The sequence below is a fragment of the Sorex fumeus genome, unplaced genomic scaffold (assembly GCF_029834395.1).
Source record: "Sorex fumeus unplaced genomic scaffold, SorFum_2.1 ptg000063l, whole genome shotgun sequence".
Taxonomy (NCBI): Eukaryota; Metazoa; Chordata; class Mammalia; order Eulipotyphla; family Soricidae; genus Sorex; species Sorex fumeus.
In genome coordinates this window covers 76,969,287-76,988,444 of record NW_026606120.1, presented here as the reverse complement: position 1 = coordinate 76,988,444, position 19,158 = coordinate 76,969,287, and the positions used below count along the sequence as shown (strand labels likewise).

General features: G+C 51.3%; 1 protein-coding gene across 2 annotated transcripts; it reads left to right on the top strand.

The window, feature by feature from the left end:
- The first annotated feature begins 404 nt into the window (after positions 1-404).
- Positions 405-18,960, top strand: MEOX1 (mesenchyme homeobox 1). 2 transcript variants are annotated; one of them, XM_056126837.1, is made up of 3 exons: positions 405-861; positions 15,808-15,980; positions 18,166-18,960. In XM_056126837.1, the coding sequence occupies exons 1-3, from the start codon at positions 405-407 to the stop codon at positions 18,286-18,288; spliced, it is 753 nt and encodes a 250-aa protein (XP_055982812.1). In that variant the 3' UTR covers positions 18,289-18,960. The 2 variants fall into 2 exon arrangements, with proteins under 2 accessions (XP_055982812.1, XP_055982813.1); XM_056126838.1 differs by lacking the exon at positions 15,808-15,980 and having other exon boundaries at positions 18,166-18,335.
- Positions 18,961-19,158: the final 198 nt, after the last annotated feature.

The following is a 19,158-nucleotide window of genomic DNA, read 5'->3' as shown; positions in this document are numbered from 1 at the left end:
CAGGATTTAAAAGTGTCTCCACAGCCCTGGCTCTGGGTGGGCATTTGCTGCGGGCTCCAGGACGCACTCGACCTCAGCGGGTGCCTCTGGGCTGGGGACGGTGACAATGTCTAGTGTCATTGGCGACAAATACACGTACAGGGGCCCCCACTGAGTGTGTTGGGGGACAGGACCCAGGAGCACCCCCGTAGGCGTGCGCACACGCAGCTGTGTGACCGGCCCCACGTGTGCTGACTCTAAGGACAGGCGTTAGTTGGGGTTTTTGTTTTGGTGTCTGGGGTGAATTTTCTATTGAACATTTTTCCTTCCTATTTAATTTTTTTTTTTGCATTAAAAAAATATTGAATCCAAAAAAAGTTTAAGACTCAAACCTCTGCCGAGACCAGGGCCACGGCGGACAGCAGATGGATCCCATGGCCAGCAGCTGCATGCGGAGCGCCCACCCCCCGGCCCCCGTCTGGGGCTGCCTCCGCAACCCCCACGTGGAAGGCGGCGGGACCTCAGGACTCCCCCACTACCCGCCAACCCCCTTCTCCTTCCACCAGAAACCAGATTTCCCAGCGGCGGCGACAGCAGCGTACCCTGACTTCTCGGCCTCCTGCCTCGCGGCCACCCCACACAGCTTACCCCAGGAGGAGCACCTCTTTGCTGAGCAGCACCCAGCCTTCCCGCAGCACTTCCCCGTTTCTGAGGCCCCACGCAAGCTCCCCCCAGGTCCTACTGGCGGCTCCCGGGACATGGGGGCCAGCAGCCCCAGCCTGGTAGACGCCATGGGAGCCGCTGGTGAGGACTACGAGGGCCCTGGGAGCACTAGCAGTGAGACGGAGAAGAAGGCAACCAGGAGGAAGAAGGAGAGTTCAGGTAGGTGGCGGAGGAGCACTGGACTGTTCCTTTCCTGTGTGACCTCAGGGGGGTTGCTTGCCCTCTCTGAACCTCGCTGTATAGAGCAAATATTATTTAACCTACTCAAAGGCCAGGTTACCCTTTGGGGGTTTCTTCTCCGAGTTCTAGAATTCTCTAGCGATGTCCGCGTCCCCCACACTTCTGGGCCCTGGGAAGGTAGCACCAGCCAAAGAATGAATCAGGTTTGAGGGGGCTCCCCCTTAGGCAGGCAGAGCCGGGACCCTCTTCTCCAGGAGACAGAGAAGAGGGCTTAGGTCAGGGCGGGGAGCGCAGGCAATGATGGCAATGGTTGCCCCCCGGGTTTTCCCTGCTGGGCCCAGGCTCAGAGTAACTAAGGCTGGGTGAGCCCAGGGAAAGCCCCCCCCACCACCAGCCCTCCTGAAGAATCACTGATCTTGAGGGAAAGCAGCCAGCCCAAGACCTAGCGCGCAGGGAAAGCCGCAGAGGAGGCAGAGGATGAGGTGAAGTCTGACACCTCCCCCACGGGGCCCACCTGGGTTTCCCCTGACTCTGCACGTTGTCTGGTTCTCTGTGCCCACCCTGCCTGGTATGAGGCAGTGCCCATCATGCCCCCTACCCCACTGACCTGCTACACGCCCTCCCAATGATCACCTTGGGATAGATCTGTCTGAACCTGCAGAAGACTTTCCTAAGAAGCTACTCGTGGGCAGGAGAGAACGAAAGTGCCAGTCAGCCTCAGAGCACTCTGGGCTTCACTCTTGGGAGCAGAGGGGGCGCGGGTGTGAGGAACGGATCTGCCTCCATGGAGACTGCTGTGGAGTGTCCCACGGCTGTGCTGTCGTTTGGGGCGGGGGGCGGGGGGGAGGTGCTGGGTGCAGGCAAACATCAGACCTTTGAGGTGCAACCAATTTGTGGGTTTGGTCCAGCAGGTCTTACCGTATCTCTGTCCTTCCCACGTGGAAAGGAGAAACGGGGAGTTTGCTAGCAAGGAGTCCCTCCAAAAAAGTGACTGGCCCATCTCAACTGACCCTAATACTTCCAGTTTTAGCCTCAAAAGTTCAATGACCCAGAAAATCCCTCAACCCCAGGCAAACCCAGACCACTTAATCCCCCCAGGAAGGGAGCTTGAACCCCAGACTTCCTTTTTTTTGGTTGTTTTTGCTTTTGGGTCACACCCAGCAGTGCTCAGGGTTTATTCCTGGTTCTGCCTCATGGATCACTCCTTGTCGGGCTCAAGGGACCTCATGGGATGCCAGGGAGCCAACCTGGGTCGAGTGTGTGCCAGGCAAATGCCTTACCCGCTGTACTATTGCTCCAGCCCCTTGAATTCCAGAGTTCTGTTGATTTCAGGTGAGGGGCTCACTTTGCAATTCTCAGTCTCTGCTCGGAGAAGCCCAAGGCATTGGTAAGGGATGACAGTGACCACTGCCCCCCAGGCTGCTCCAGGGAGGGCCCTTTAAGCCCTGGCCTGTTCATTCCCGAGCTATTCCTAGCCCTGGTCGGAGACTAGTGGCTGAGGATGGGACTTTTGGCTTCTCCTCTTCACGGAGTGCTCAGAAGTTGGCTTGGTGCCTCACGGCAGTGCGCTCCCCTCCCTGGCGCCTGCCACGGTAGCGCACCCCCCCCCCCGGCCCCTGCTTCTGCCCACATGTCCCATGGCTGCATCCTGCCACTTTCCAGGGAAATAGGAGCCAAGGGCATTGGGGAGAAATGGGCCAAGCCAAGCCAAGGGCGGGAGCAAAATCCTTCCGTTTTTCAGCACAACCAGATGCCGTTCTTCCTGCTGGGTAGTGGCTCACAGCCTGCCCTGGGGAGTGAGCTGACATGCTCCAGAGCTGCCCGACCCACCTGAGCACTCGTCCTCGCCGCACTCTGTGGGGTGCCGTTCTGCCAGGGGATGCTGCCAGGAGGCGCCCTAGCGCCAGCAAGGTTCCCAATGAGCAGCAGCCCCGGCATTGATCCCCGGCAGGAGGGTTTGGGATGAGTTTCATTAGATCACGCTGGTCCAAGTCCCCACTCTCTGCCCAGCAGGGAAGTCTCTGGGGCCAGGTCTCTGGATTTTGCTGCTGGAACTTGAGGGTGGGAAAGGCGGGCTTCAGGGGGCCGGAGCAGAGGCCAGACCCAGGAGCCAAGCTCAGGACCTGCTCCAGGAACCCTGAATTGGGTTCACAGGAAATGACCTTTTTTCCCCAATCCCTGCTAGATTTTCTATTTCAGTTTTTGATATTTTGATCACAGGAGACTTCTCTTTCTTGTTTTTTTTTTTTAATTTACCTTGATTTATTTTTTGGGGGGTTGAGGTGTTTGGGGGCTTATACCCAGATGTACTCAGGGCTTCCTCCTGGCTCTACACTCAGGGACCACCGCTCAAGGTAGGGAGGTTGGGGGACCCTATGTGGTGCCTGTTATCAAACCCAGATGCTTGCAAGGTAAACGCATTAACCGTAGCCTATCTCTCCAGCCCTACTTATCTTGATTTTTAAAAACATTGCACGGAATTAGTATTTCCCTTGATATCTGGGATCCCCCTGGTATTCTGCTCTTAATCAGGGTGCCCCTCTCTCCCCGACTCCCCTCTCTGGAAGGTAAATGAGACTCCTCTCTCTGGAAGGCAAAGGAGCTTTGATTTGAAATGCATTTCCCACAGGCTTCAGAGCTAGGCACACACGTTCACACGTTAGCACAACAGCTTCGGGAAAGTTCTTAACCTCCTGGTGGCTGTTTCTCCAGTTGTAAAATGGACCATAACTACGGCACCTTCTCACAGGGTCGCTGTGAAGGTTAAATGCAGCTACCCCAAGATTAACCCTTGTGCCTTGCCCGTGAGTTCCGTATACACAGCAACTGCTAATACTATTAGGCCCAAACTTCCCTTTCTTGCTTTTAAACACGAGTGTGACTCTGTGATTTAGAGCACCTTTACGGGGCCGGGGGAATCGAAGAGTTTAAATATACTGTCGGCAAAATTCCCGAGTCTGGGATAGGACGCGGGAAGTTCTTGCAGTCGTTATCGGTTCTAAAATCCAGTTATCATCCGTTAAGAGTTGGGAACGGAGAGGTCTGGGTGGGAGGGAGGGGGTGAGTTGGGCCCTGCAGAGCCCCCCAAATTGATTGCATCCCACAGTGACTGGCCGAGCAGCCCCTGGAACTAGAAAGCTACCGAAAAAGTAAGTTTCACCAGAACCTTCTGTGCTCAGCAATCTGCTTCCCCTGCCACTTCCAATCACTCCCTGTGGGCTCCCACTGCAAGCTGGAACTGATTCACTCAAGAAAATAGTCAGGAAAGGTGGTGGCGGAGGGAAGGTCTGGAGGGGGTGGGGGTGCTGGCCCTCCCCCACCCCGAGATCTTCTGTTGGCTCACAACACAAAACTGATTTAGGAGACCAGAGGGGGATGTTATGTTCCTCCAGCGGCGGGGCCGGTGGGTATAAAAGCCCCCTGCCGGCAGGGACAGCTGTGAGGCCACTTTGTTTGCCCCCAATCTGTCGGTGGCTACCGTGGTCGCTGTTGATTTATGGGAAGGAAGGATTTCTTGGTGATTTCCTGGCGGGGTTCAAGGGAAGGTCGCATATGATCGTCCTGGCTGATCGCAGGGGAATCTGTCCATCTGTTTTCTCTGCCCACGGCGGGCCGCTGTGCTGTGCTCTTCCCTCCTCGCCCTTCCCCAGCAGACACCTTTGTCCCATTTGCCCTGGGCTCTCCTGTGCCTCTTCAGGAGGTCCCCCTGCCTGCCAGGTTTCTCTCCTGCAGAATCTGCCTTTCATGGGTCCCATTGAGAATCTTCCCTTCCACAAACCGGTCCCCCGGCCCCTTCCGCACTTCCCACCTCATCCTACCCAACAGGTGCCCACGACCACCTGCACCGACCACCAGCCACACTCCCTTTCTCTCCTCTGACCACCACGTTGCTCAGATACTTCTTCCCTGCCCCCAAGTCTTTGCTGCCTGAAGTCCTACTTATTTTATTTTACTTTTGGGGGGCTGGGGTTATACCTAGCGGTGCTCACAGGCTTGTCCTGGCTAGGTGCTCAGGGGTCCTTCCTGGTGGTGGTGCTCAGGGATAGACCCCAGGCCTTCCACATGCAAAGCCTGTCCTCTAGTTTTTGAACGATCTCTCTGGTCCCCTACTTATTGTAGTTTGCTTTTTAAAACAAATTTTTTAAAATGAATTTTTTTTTTATTGAATCACCTTGAATCACAAAGTTACAGAGATACTTGTGATGGAGTTTCAGGCGTACAATGATTCAACACCAATCCCTTCACTGGTGTCCACTACCTTCCACCTATGTCACTGGTTTCCCTCCTGTTCTCCCCTACTTATTTTATTTTATTTTGTTTTTTTTTCTTTAACTTTTAATTGACTCACTGTGAGATAGATCCTTACAAAGCTGTTCATGATTGAATTTTAGTCATAAAATATTCCAAGACCCATCCCTCCACCAGTGTATATTTCCCAGCACCAGTGTCCCCTGGTTCCCTCCCATCACTCCCCACACCCCACTCCCGACCTGCCTCTATGGAAGGCGCTTTTCTTCTCTCTCCTTTTTGGCACTGTGGTTTGCAATATTGATACTGAAAGTTTATCAAGAATATTGCTTTACCTGCTTTGAGCCTTCAGTGTAAACATTCCCAGCTATTATTTTCATCCTGGTCTCTTCTCTATCTTACCTACCCTCAGCCCCACACACATTTGTGGTTGGTTCCAATCATTGACCAGTCCTCCTGACCCCTGTTTTTCCCTGGCCATGGATATTAGTCTTCTACTGTATCTATTTTTATGTACCATAAATGAATACAATCATTTTTATAACTGTCCCTCTCCTTTTTTAAAAATTTTATTAGTGAAACACCATGATGTACAGTTGTAGACCCCTCTCCTTCTGACTCGTTTTCACTCAACACAACACTCTTTGTGTCCATTCATTTATAGACAAAATTCTTGACTTCATTTTTTCTAACAGCTGCATAGTATTTCATTGTGTAGATGTGCCATAGTTTCTTTATCCATTCATCTGTTCTTGGGCACTCAGGTTGTTTCCACATTCTGGCTATGGTGAATAGTGCTGCAATGAACATAGGAGTGCAGAGGGTGTTTCTGTTGTGTGTTCCCAGAAGTGGTATTGCTGGGTACTTATTTATTTATTTATTTGTTTATTTATTTATTGTTGGATTTTTGGGTCATATTTGGTGATGCTCGGGGGTTACTCCTAGCTCTGCACTCAAGAATTACTCCTGGTGGTGCTCAAGGTATCAAACCCAGGTAAATTGTGTGCAAGGTAAATGCCCTCCCCTTTGTACAATTGCTTGGGCCCAGCCCTACTTATTTAACATCCAGCTTGATAGCTGCCCCCTCCAAAAATCCTTGCTCTCTTTCTATGAATATCTGACTCCACTTGCACAGAACTTCAGCTCAGCGAAAGCTACGATTAAGTTTTGAACCAGAGTGCTGGTTGGAGTGATAGTACAGCGGGTAGAGTGTTTGCCTTGCATGTGGCCGACCCAGGTTTGATTCCCAGCATCCCATATGGTCCCCCAAGCACAGCCAGGAGTAATTCCTGAGTGCAGAGCCATGAGTAACCCCTGACCATCACTGGGTATATCCCAAAAAGAAAAAAAATTTAACCAGAGAAATGACTCAGCAGGCTGGGCGTAAGTGTTACATGCAGCAGGCCCAGGGTCATTCCCCAGCACTGCACGGACCTCTTGAGCACTGCCAGGAACAGCCCCTGAGCAAAGAGCGGGGAGTAGTCTTCAAGCACTACCACGAATGACCCCAATTAAAAATTTAAAAAAAAAGAAATTTCACATCAGGATATCAGAGGACTTACCCTAGACTGTACTGATCTTATGGATATTACACCTAACTTCACTTTGGGGGTCATAGGGACCATACTCATTAGTGCTCAGGGCTTCTTCCTGGTCACTCCTGGTGATGCTGGGGGAGGCCACAAACATATGGCATGGGGACTGATCAGAGCTGGCTGTGTGAAAAGCAAGTGCCTTCTCTCCACTTCTCTCACTTCCTGTAGGAGTTCTCTTGAGATACCTTTCATGGGCAATTTGTATTGGAAATCTCCTGGGTCCAAATTAGGCCACAAATATATCGTTGTAGCCATTGTGGAGTGTGGACGACAGTTAACCATGCACATTATTGTTCAATTGATTGAGAACTCTTTCATCTTGCAAAATTGAACCTGCATATCCGCTGAATAATAACTTCCCTTTCTCAGGCCTGGGTCTACTAACCAGTGTTTGACTTTCCATTTCTAAGAGTTTGACAGCTTTTGGTATTTCATATAAAGTGGAATCGTGTCTTTTGGTCTTTTTTTTTTCTCTTGCCTTTTTGGGTCACACCTGACAATGCTCAGGATTTACTCCTGGCTCAGCATTCAGGAATTACTCCTGGAGGTGCTCAGAGGACTATATGGCATGCTGGGGATTAAACCCAGGTCGGCCACATGTAAAACAAATTCCACCCCCCACCCCGCCTTGCTGTACTATTGTTTTAGCCCCAATCATGTCTTTCTTTTTTTTTTTTTTTCGCTTTTTGGGTCACACCCGGCGATGCACAAGGGTTACTCCTGGCTCTGTACTCAGGAATTACTCCTGGCAGTGCTCAGGGGACCATATGGGATGATGGGAATCAAACCCGGGTCGGCCTCGTGCAAGGCAAACGCCCTACCCTCTGTACTATCGCTCCAGCCCTCAATCATGTCTTTTTTTTTTAACTGACCTACTTCACTTCAAATAATGTTCTTGAGTTTCATCTGAGTTGTGTAACAGAATTGCTTTCTTTTTTAAAGCTAAATAAGATCCTATTGTGTCAATATGCCATGTTTTCTTTATGCATTCATCTGCTGATAAAAACGTGGGTTACTTGCCTCTTAGCTTGTGTGAGTAATTCCGCAAAAAATTGTCGTGCAAATATCTCTTTGAGATCCTAACTTAAATTACTTTGAACATGTACCCAAAAGCATTGTTGCTTGATCATATGGGAATTCTTGTTTTTGGGTTGCTAGGTCGTATGAGAATTCTAGTTTGGGAATTATTATTTTTTTTTTTTTTAGGAAACTCCATGTTTTTTAAGTAGATGATTTTATTTTATTTTTAATTTTCTTTTTTTTTCTAAGTAGTTGATTTTATAATCTCACCAACAATCCACATGACTTTGGTTTTTCCTACATCTTCACTATTCACCATGGTTTTGTTTTCATTCTAGATGGGGCCAGTCTAATGAATGTGAGGTGATATATCAATATGGTTTTGATATGCATTTTCTTAATGCTTGGTAAGGTTAAATAACTTTTCATATGTTACTTTTTTTAAAGAAATGTCTAGTCAAGTTCTTTGACCATTGTTTAATTGGGTTGTTTGATTTTTGTCATTGACTGGCGGGAGAACTCCTTTCTTTCTTTCTTTCTTTCTTTCTTTCTTTCTTTCCTTCCTTCCTTCCTTCCTTCCTTCTTTCCTTCCTTCTTTCTTTCCTTCTTTCTTTCTTTAACTTTTCTGGGTCACACCAGGCGATGCTCAGGGATTACTTTGGCTCTGAACTCAGGAATTACTCCTGGCGGTGCTTGGGGGACCATATGGGATGCTGGGGATTGAACCCAGGTCGGCCACATGCAAGGCAAACACCCTACCTGCTGTACTATCACTCCGGCCCCAAGAAGTTCTTTATATATTAGGTATTAACTCCTTGTCAGATATATGGTTTGCAAATATTTTCTCCTATTCTATACATAGCCTTTTCATTCTGTTCATTGTTTCAGTTTTTTTGCATAGAACTTTTTAAGTTATGTGATCCTAGTTGTCTGTTTTTGCTTTTATTGCCAGCATTGTTTGTGTCATAGCTAGCACATCATTCTCCAACTTAACATTATTGTCATGAAGCTTTTCTCCTCCATAGTTTCTTCTAAGAGTTATAGGTCTTCTCAGTTGTAGGTTTTATGCTTAGGTTATTAACTTATTTTAAGATAAGTTTACCATAGATGTGAGAGTTCACTTCTGAACTTTCCAGGCTACTCCTTCATCTGTCTAATAGTACTTTAATATTTTGATTACTGTAGCTTTGTACTAGTTTTTTTAAAATCAATTAGTATAAGACTGCCAACATTTTTTTTTTTGCCTTTTGGGTCACACCCAGCGATGCTCAGAGGTCTGAGCATCTGGCTCTGCACTCAGGAATTACTCCTGGCGGTGCTGGGGGAACCATATGGGATGCCAAGGATCGAACCCGGGTCAGTCGCGTGCAAGGCAAACGCCCTACCCGATATGCTATCGCTACGGCCCCACCAACTTTATTTTTTGGTCTAGATTGTTTGACACTTCAAAATTTATTGAGATTCCATACAAATTTTAGCATCATTTATTGGGGAAAATGACAAGAGGATTTTGATAGGAATTGCATTAAATTTGTAGATCACTTTGTATGAGTTTATAAAAAATATTTATCTTCTGGTCTCTAAACACTGTATATCTTTTTATTTATGCTTTTAATTTATTTCAGCAACACTTTCCAATTTTTAGTATGCCAGCCTTTTGCCTTTTCAGTTAAGTTTGTTACTAAATAGTTGATGCTTTTTTGATCAAATAGTTCTTTTTGATGCTCAACAAATGGGATTTTTTTTCTTAATTTCTCTTTCAGATTATTATTAGTGTATTAAAACAACTGATTTTTTTATCCATTTTGGGTCACACCCGGCAATGCACAGGGGTTACTCCTGGCTCATGCACTCAGGAATTACTCCTGGCAGTGCTCAGAGAACCACATGGGATGCTGGGAATCGAGCCCGGGTCGGCCATATGCAAGGCAAACACCCTACCCGTTGTGCTATCGCTCCAGCCCCAACAACTGATTTTTTGGGTGGTGATTCTATAACTTGAAACTTTTCTGAACTTATTGATTTGTTCCAAAAGTTTTCTTATGAAGTCTTTAGGTTTACCTCATGCATTATCTTATCATCTATGAGCAGAGATGATTTTATTTTTTTCTTTTTGATCTAGAAGCACCCCATCCCCTGCCACCTTGCCTGTGCTCTCATGAGGACTTCCAGTATTGTGTAGAGTGGGCATTCTTGCCTATTTTTTGGCCTTAAAGGGAAAGATTTAAAAGCGCTCTCTCTCTCTCTCTCTCTCTCTCTCTCTTTCTCTCTCTCTCTCCCTCTCGGGTTATGGGCCACACTTGGTGGTGCTCACGGCTGCCTCCCAGCTTTACACTCCAAGATGACTCCTGGTGGGCTCTGGAAACCATATGGAGTGCTGGGGATTGAATGCAGGTTGGCTGTGTGCAAGGCTAGTGCCCTAACCATTGGACTATCAGTCCAGCCCAGATTTCACTTTTTCACTATCAAGTATGATATTAACTATGGACTTTGCTACCTAGACTTCTAATATACAAAAGAAATTTTCTTGTATTCTTAGTCTGTTCAGTGTTCAAGAATCCTTTTGTTTGTTTGTTTGTTTTTGGTTTCTGGGCCACACCTGGCGGCACTCACGACTTATTCCTGGCTCTGTGCTCACGGACTGCTCCTGGTGGGGTTCAGGGCACCATATGGGGTGCGGGGAATTGAACTTGTGTCAGCTGGTACAAAGCAAATGCCCTACATGTTGTATTATCAGTCTGGCCCCAAGAATCCTTTCTTGGCACATGAGTGTGCCTTGCTTATATCTCCATTCTAACATCAAACCATAGTTGGCCTTGCTTTCGGAGTGACAGATGCACACGGCCTTTGTCTTTAAAGTGTCTGACAGGAGGGAATGATATCTGATCCACCTGTGCCATCTCCCTGGCACTGGCTGAAATATTTTCACGTGGGAAAAGTTTCACCAGTGTCCGGTCAACGACCTCTATTGCCATGTGGCATTCCTTCATTTATTTGGAGTAACTTCCCCTGGCCTGAGAGTTTCTACCATGTGTGATGTGCTTCTGTGAAATGCATCAGGACGTTTACAATCTCACTCGTGAAAAAAAGTGTGCATCGAATCAGACTTCGGTGATAAAAACCAGCCCCAGGCCAGGGTGTGTAGAGGGGTCGAAAAGACACATCAACAGACACATGCGGCTGGTCTATCTCTGCGGAATCCCCACGGGCCACGGGGATAGGCCCCAAGAACCAGAGTCACCATGGTGGGAAATAAACAGCAGTTCAGGGACTGCCACAGGTTAGCAGCTAGAGGGCTAAGTGGTCACATGCGGCCAAGTTCCCCAGTCTGGAGGAAGGGGCAGTTTCTTTTCTTTCCATTTGCAGAGGACCCCTATGGGCTAGCCCTGCCAAGCACCCATCCTGGCCTTGTTTTCTTTTCTGGGGGCCAGGGGAGGGAGGGTTCTACTCCTGGACTGGAATCAGGCTGCTAATTTCCTTCCTTCCTTCCTTCCTTCCTTCCTTCCTTCCTTCCTTCCTTCCTTCCTTCCTCTCTCTTTCTCTCTCTCTCTTTCTTCTTTCCTTCCTTCCTTCCTTCCTTCCTTCCTTCCTTCCTTCCTTCCTTCTTTCTTTCTTTCTTTCTTTCTTTCTTTCTTTCTTTCTTTCTTTCTTTCTTCTCCTTTTAGGGTCACTCCTGGCTCCATGCTCAGGGATTACTCCCGGCAGGGCTTGGGGGACCATCTGGGATGCTGGGATCGAACCTGGGTCAGCCACATATAAGGCAAGGAATTTACCCACTGTACGATTGCTCCAGCTCATTTTAATGAGTTTCTTTGCTCACAGCTCCGAGGGTTCCAAGTTCAAGATAAAGATGGCAGGTTTGGTCTCTCGGTCAGCTTCTCCTCTTGGCCTGTAGTGTCCTCACCTGGTCTTTCCTTCGTGAAACACAACCTTGGGGATCTGTGTGACCTATCTCCTCATCTTACAAAGTCACCAATCAGATTGGACTCTTCCCCCACCCTCAACGGCCTCATCTCACCCTAATACCTTGCAAAGCCCCTGTCTCTCCCATGTTGCCATATCCAAGGGCTGGAGCCATAACTCATGGGGGCAGAATTCATGCCCTGCAGGGGGGAACCAGAGGATACCCTCTCCCCACCCCCAGACCTCCTGAGAACCGCCTGGGAGACACCCCCTATAAAGATGCTCCGATTGCCAAGACCCTTCGATCAGCAGAGCCTCTCAGAAGGACCCCCAAGTTTATCCGCCTGGTGTACCTTACCACTAGACGTTTCCCACCCAGACAGGGCCTAGTTCTGGCCCCCAGCAGACCCTGCTTTCTTATCCTTCACCCACAAGAGGGGGGGCAGGGGAGAAGAGCTAGGAATGAGTCCCTAAAAGCAGGGAGGGGGCCTTTCCAGTGGAAGCGCTCCTGGCCAGCTGGCCATCGTCTCCCCATCCCCTGGCCCCTGCAGGATACTGAGCAGCAGGCCAGCACACCTGTCCCCACACCCAGATCCCTGCTGGGCTGCAGCCAGGAAGACACAGGGGTAGGGGCACACCCCAAACTCGTGATAAACTGGCAGACACCTGGCTTATGTCCAGGACTTCTGGGCTCTGTGACACAGAGCCAGCTGAGTCTGAGGCACCTCCAAACACAGACTCTAGAAGGAACCCCAGGGCTGCTGTGAATGGGACCCCAGAGTGTAGAAACCACATCCTGCACTCGGAAACCCCCAAAACCCCTAAACCCAGATCCAGAGCTCCGGGCGTGGACAGCGTTCTAGGCGTCCTGGGCTCAAAGCCTGGTGAGGCAGAGACCCCAGCCCAGAGGGACCCTTTGCAACCTGCCACCAGCCGGCCAGCCTGCCCTGACCCCCGACTGGGGCTATGCAGAGGCTGGAGAAGCCTGAGGACCGAGAGTGGCGGACATGGAGGGAGGGATTCTGTCCCTCCAATGTCCCCTCCCTCCCAGCCAGAGTCCTGTTCCTCCTCCCAGAGGCAGAGATCGGAGCCCCCAAGTTGAACCCCAGACCATGACAGTATCTGTACTCGGGCCAGAGCAGGAGCCCTGGGCCAGAGTCTGCTCGGTCTGTTCTGAACAAAAACTGTTGCCCCAAGCCCCCGGGGTCCTGCACAGCTTCTGAGAAATCGGGCTTCAAAGAACTCCCAGTCATGAAAGTCAGCAGAGCAGCACCGCAGCCCGGCCAGCCCTTCCCCACTCCTGGCCAGGCCGGGAGCTCAGGTGCCGACCTATTCCCTCACCCCTGCCTGCAGCTTGAATCAATCAGGGCACCAGGGACCAAACCCTGTGGCAGAATCTCCCTGCTTTCTAAGGGGCTGACCTCTGGCCTGGACTCCCTTTTTGGAGCCCCCAGACTTTCCCCCTTTGTCCTGAACCTGGGGCAGCAGGGTAGGGCCTGGGCCCCAAGTCCCCCTTCCTCTGGGGGCCACTGAGGGTGACATCTGGGATTTATAAACACAAGCAAAGCCTGGCACTGCCCAAGCCTGCCCAAACCCCCTCTTTGGTCTCGCTGCAGCTCCCACTGTGGGGAGAAGGGAGGGTTTTTGGGTTTCCACAGAAACCTCGCCCCAGACGTAGGCAGAGGGAGGGGGGAGAGAGTGTGTGGCGTCATACAGGAGGGGATGCAAGGACACAGGTGGCTGGGATGGGCAGAGCTACAGAACTCCCTGGCTGGCACACAGATGCAAGGCAGAGAAGTGGCACCAGGCGGGCAGCTCGCGCTCCCCTGGTCAGGTGGGTCTGGATTTGAGCTCAGTTGTCTGCCTCCAAGTTGCCCCTGCTCCCAGCAACTCTGAGGTTGATTCCTCCTCAGCAAACTGGAGGCTTTGTGGATAGCCCACAGACGAGGTCCAGCAGCCAGAGAGGGCTGAGAGATTTGGGAAGGACTGTGAATAGAATTATCGCTAGCGAAGCACTCCAGGCAGTTGCAGAATTGGAAGAACGAGTATCTCATGCACTGGGGTTCCTGCAGGTAACTCGCCTTCTCAGTGACCCATGTGGGCAGCAGGCTGTATCTCCCTCCAGTTTCTGGATCTGGCCACTGGCTGAAGCTGGGAAAGATGAAGTGGCTTCTCTCAAACCAGAGCCAGGATTCAGCCACAGGGCTGTGACACCTCCCACCTGCCCCCCACCCCCACCCCCACCCCACCCTGTCCACCCCTCTGGGCTAGCAAAGGGAGAGCTGGGAAATGTGGAGGTCCGTCTTCCCCGGCCTCACCCTCCCTACCCTGGTGATCAAGGTAGGGACTCACGACTGCCTTACCCAGCCCAGACCTCATGCCCTTTCCTGCCCCAAAAAACGTTCCCCTTAAGCAATGACCCAGAACCGCGCATGGGTCTCCAAGTGAGCACACCACGCTCCCCAGTGCTTGAGCATCGGGTTAGTGATGACTGGAGGTGGCTCCTCCTCTATTCAGGGCTTCATCCTCCGGTCCTGGGGCGTGAGCACCCCAAAGGCTGTGCAGCAGGCAGCATGAGAAACCTGAAACTCTGGGGCAGGGGACAGGGTGGGGGCTCTGGTTGGGTGAAAAGTACTAGAAGGGTCTGGAGGACCAGAGTTCCCACCTAGATCTTGGGGGGGAGGGGGGCATGCCAGAAGGACTCTCCCCAGGCTACCCCCAATGGTCTGGAAGGCTCCCTCAGAGGCTCACTCTCCCCACCCCCCACCCCTTACCCCAGGACCTTCTCCCCACTCACACTCAACCCGGGGCTGGAGTCCTGCTCTACTCCCCGCCAGAAGGGACAAGGCAGAATCCAAGAGAGAATCCAGTCTAGCGGGACAGGAAGGCAGAGGTGGCACCATAGGAGGTGCTGCTCCCTCTTCCGGGGTAAGGTTCTGGAGGGTGGGCACCTCCCGCCTTGCCTCGGGGATAACCACATCATCCCTTTGTCCCTTTTCTGGCTTGTTTTGGTTTGAGGGCCACATCCGACAATGCTCAGGGCTCACCCTGGCTCTCCACTCAGGGATCACTCCTGGTGTGCTCAGAGGAGCATATGGGATGCCAGGTATTGAACTGGGTTGGCTGCGTGCAAGTGTTCTCCCCTGCTGCACTGTCGCTCCAGCCCCCATTTGTCCCTTTCATTGCTGGGACACTTGGGAGTCTGTAAAGGCTCCGCCATGAGTTTCTGGGTGCAGTGAGTCCTGCGGCCTGAATTCCCCTGTTGCATCTGCAGATGAACCATCGTCATGAACGTGGACCATTTGCTTAGCAGCTCAGTGCTCGGGTTTCTGATGCGTAGAACAAAGCCAATACTGGATTCACCTGGCTGAGAGGAGGAGGGTCAGGGGCAGTGCTTGGGAACCCCTACAGCTCTGGGGGGGGGGGTTGTGACTGCTTGGTGTCAGAGGTGCAAGTCCTGTGTCTGCCTCACCCCAGACCTACAGAGTAGGTGGGCTCCTGTGAACAGTGCTGGGGTGGCTGTGTCTATGTGGAGCATCTCACCCCGCTGCTCCCAGCTAAAGCCCAAGGGGGAGGGGACTGGATAGTAGAGATCGCCTCAGCCAAGGACAGCTTCTCCTGCTCCGAGAAGACAAAAACGGGGGGACCTGAAGTTGAGAGCCAAAGGAAAATATTCCCTAATTTTCAAGGGATTGAGTCCCTAGAAGAAATAATATTGGGACCATGTGGATTCTTTCTTATCATCCTTTGTTTTTTGTTTTATTTGGGGGGGGTAGTGGTGGTGGTGGTTTTGGGGCCACACCCAGCGGTGCACAGAGCTTACTCCTGACTTTGTGCTCAGGGATCACTCCTGGCAGACTTGGGGGACCATACGGAGTGCTGGGGGTAAAAACCCAGGCCAGCCTTCTGCCAGGCTAGCTTCTTAGCCTCTGTCCTGTCTATCTGGGCCCATCCTTGGTTATTAAGGGGCTGTGCCTGAGAAAGGGCTGGAGCATGGGCATGCTCTACGCAGTGCAAGAGGCTTGGAATTGATCCCTGACACCACACAGTTCCCTGAGCCCCACCAGGAGTGACCCCTGCTCCAACACAGACAGAGGTAGAGGCTGCCCTGCTGGTGAGGTCACTCACCTCTTCGTGTCTGGGACTTTCTCTCCCCCAGACAACCAGGAGCCCCGAGGGAAGCCGGAGGGTGGCAGCAAGGCCCGCAAGGAGAGGACGGCCTTCACCAAGGAGCAGCTGCGGGAGCTGGAGGCCGAGTTCGCTCATCACAACTACCTGACCCGGCTCCGGAGATACGAGATCGCCGTCAACCTGGATCTCTCTGAGCGGCAGGTGTGGCCCAGGGGCCTCCTTTCCCGCCCTCCCCCACCCCAACTCCTCCTCCCCAAATCTTCTTTCTCTCTTCCCTCTGTTACGGTCCACTGGTTCCATTCTTCTGCTGTGGTTGAGATTTGCACACTCTGGTGTCTGGGTACTGCCCTCAGGAATTGGCTTTCATTGGTCTGGGGTGGAGTCTGATGCCCAGGATTCTCAAGGTCCCCCAGGGGATTCAAACACTCAGCCAGCATCAGCCCTTCTGATCTGGCTATTCCCAAATTAGAGTGTCTTTTGAGTGTGAGACACTTATCTTGCATAAGACCAACCGCGGTTCATTCTCAGCACCACATAGTCCCTTGAGCATTTCCAGGAATGACCCTTGAGCACTGCCAAGTGCAACCCTCCCCCCAAACAAAATTGCAAATAAATAAAATGCAGAGTTCCAGGCCACAGAGATAACTCAATGGGCCAGGAACCCATGCTTCACATTGCAGGAATCCCTGTACCCTGTGGTTCCCTGACTACCACCAGGAGTATCCCCAGAGCACTCATTCCAAAATAAACAACAAACAAATAAAGTGAAGATTCTGGTGTGGCAAAGACTGCATTCATAGTCATGAGTAGGGCAGGAAACTTGATGCTTCTAGTACATTCTCAGGTGATTCGAAAAGGAGGCAGCCTTCAAGCACCCTGAAAAACATTGCCTCCCACCTGCTTGCTCTGGCATGCAAGAAACTGTGATTAATATTCTTATTACCATCCTCATTATATATACTTTGGTTTTTTGGGGTTTTTTTTTTTTGGCTTTTTGGGTCACACCTGCCTGGCGATGCACAGGGGTTACTCCTGGCTCTGCACTCAGGAATTGCCCCTGGCGGTGCTCAGGGGACCATATGGGATGCTGGGAATCGAACCTGGGTTGGCCGTGTGCAAGGCAAACGCCCTACCCACTGTGCTATCGCTCCAGCCCCATCATATATATTTTGAATATCACTAATTTTTTCTTTTTTTTTTTCTTTTGGCTTTTTGGGGGCGGGAGTGATAGCATAGTGGGTAGGGCGTTTGCCTTGCCGACCTGGGTTCAATTACTCCGCCCTTCTCAGAGAGCCCAGCAAGCTACCGAGAGTATCTTGCCCGCACAGCAGAGCCAGACAAGCTCCCTGTGGCGTATTCAATATGCCAAAAACAGTAACAACAAGTCTCACAATGGAGATGTTACTGGTGCCTGTTCAAGCAAATCAGTGAACAACGGGAGGACAGTGGACAGTGGACAGTGGCTTTTTGGATCACAGCCAGTGATACTCAGGGGGTTACTCCTGGCTCTGAACTCAGGAATTACTCCTGGGGGTTTTCAGGGTACCATATGGGATGCTGGGGATTGAACCCGGGTTAGGCACATGCAAGGCAAATACCCTTCCCTCTGGACTATTGCTCCAGCTCCATTATTATATTGATAACAGTTAGAGATGCTCATGCTTTCTGCAAGAGTGCTAGATTTGGAGAATCAAAAGGCTTCAATTCAAATACTGCCTCTACCACCTCCTGGCCCTGTGACTCTGGGCTATGAGTCTAAGGCCTCCCTGCACACAGTAATAAACTCAGAAGGGAAAGTATGCAGACCAGAGCTCTGGAAGCTGAAACTGCTTTAGAAATATTCCTGGTGGGGCCAGAGTAAATAGCGCACTTGCCTGGCATGCGATAGACCTGGGTTCAAACCCTGGCATCCCACATGGCTCCCTGAACAGTGCAAGAAGTGATTCCTGAGCACAGAACCCGGAATAATCCCTAAGCATCGCTGGGCATAGCCCCCAAGACAATAATAATAATTTTTTAAAAATACAGAAATATTCCTGGAATGAGGCCGGTCATGGATTCTCTGTCCAGCCATGGTTGTATAGGGGCCGCTAGAAGTGGGTACTGGAAAGGGAGGGCCCTGTGTAGGGGCGGGGCCTTGTAGGGGGCGGGGCCTTGGGAGGGGCGGGGCAATGGGGAGTCACTTAGAACCTTCCCAGGGTCTGTGGTGTGGGATGTCTTGGGTCTACCCTTTGGGCTGCATCCCGGAACTTTCAGAGGTGTGAGGAGGTGTGCCCAGAGTTCTGAGCGGGTCCCCAGAGTTGCTCCTGGCTTATTCAGCATCAATATGGGAATGAGGTTCCACTTACCTGGAGGTGAGTTGGTTCATTCGCTTTTTCTCCCTCAGGTCAAAGTGTGGTTCCAGAACCGAAGGATGAAGTGGAAGCGCGTGAAGGGGGGTCAGCCTGTCTCCCCCCATGAGCAAGACCCCGAGGACGGGGACTCCGCGGCCTCTCCAAGTTCAGAGTGAGATTCTCCACAGAGGAAAAAACAGACGAGGACTGCACCCCTCCAGCCCCTCCCCTCCCCCCAACCCCTCTCCCTCTTCTCCCGCCTCCTCAGAGCAGCCTCTCTACATCTTGAAATGACTCTTGACGATGAACTTGCCAGTGTTTCCGGGAGCCCAGAAGGTTCCTTCTAGCATTGCTCCTCGAAGCCACTTTGCTTCCCACAGCTCTCGTGGAGTCAGATCTCTGCCCAGTGGAGACCCCACTTCTCTGCAAATCCTTGCCATCACCCACACCTCCTTCCCTTCATCCTCCGCAATGACACCACTGCCAGCAGAAGAAGGATCTGGGGGTCACCCCCAGGCACGTGCCCCCAGAGAGAGGAGACACGCAGCCTGGCAGCCAGAGATTGTCTTTTCGGTGACTTCCAGGTCTCTCGGTTGCCCCCTAACCCCAGTGTACCAATAGTGCAAGGAGGATGGAGAATAGAAGCTCGGCCCCTGCAAATGAGAAACCAGCCCTTGTCTCAGCCTTTGGCGGCTGTTACATAGCAAGTTCTGGACAGACATTGACCAGAAGAGGACATTCTGACCAACGGTAGCAACGGGGGCCCCTGCTTCCTCCATATCAGTTCAGGGATATCGCTGATGAACTGCACCCCCAAGCTCCCCGGATGTCCCCATGATTGAGACAAAGTTGGCAAGGTGTTCTTAGGATGCAGGGGTGAGGCCAGGGTGGCTGGGCGAGAGCCCGGACTGGCCATGAACAGGGACAAAGAGCATCCCTCTCCCTCTGGGGGCTGAGCTGGCACCCCTCCCGTGTGTGCCCACAAACACCATTACCCAGGGAGGATCTGTTGAGATTGTGGGTGAACTGCCTGGCTCTTCAGGGGA

What these genes read in the sequence shown, in the direction of transcription:
- MEOX1 (XM_056126837.1), top strand. Translation starts at nt 405, where the DNA reads ATGGATCCCATGGCCAGCAGCTGCATGCGGAGCGCCCACCCCCCGGCC. An exon ending in GAGGAAGAAGGAGAGTTCAG is followed by an intron (nt 862 to 15,807) that starts GTAGGTGGCGGA and finishes TCTCTCCCCCAG; the next exon opens with ACAACCAGGAGCCCCGAGGG. An exon ending in TGGATCTCTCTGAGCGGCAG is followed by an intron (nt 15,981 to 18,165) that starts GTGTGGCCCAGG and finishes TTTCTCCCTCAG; the next exon opens with GTCAAAGTGTGGTTCCAGAA.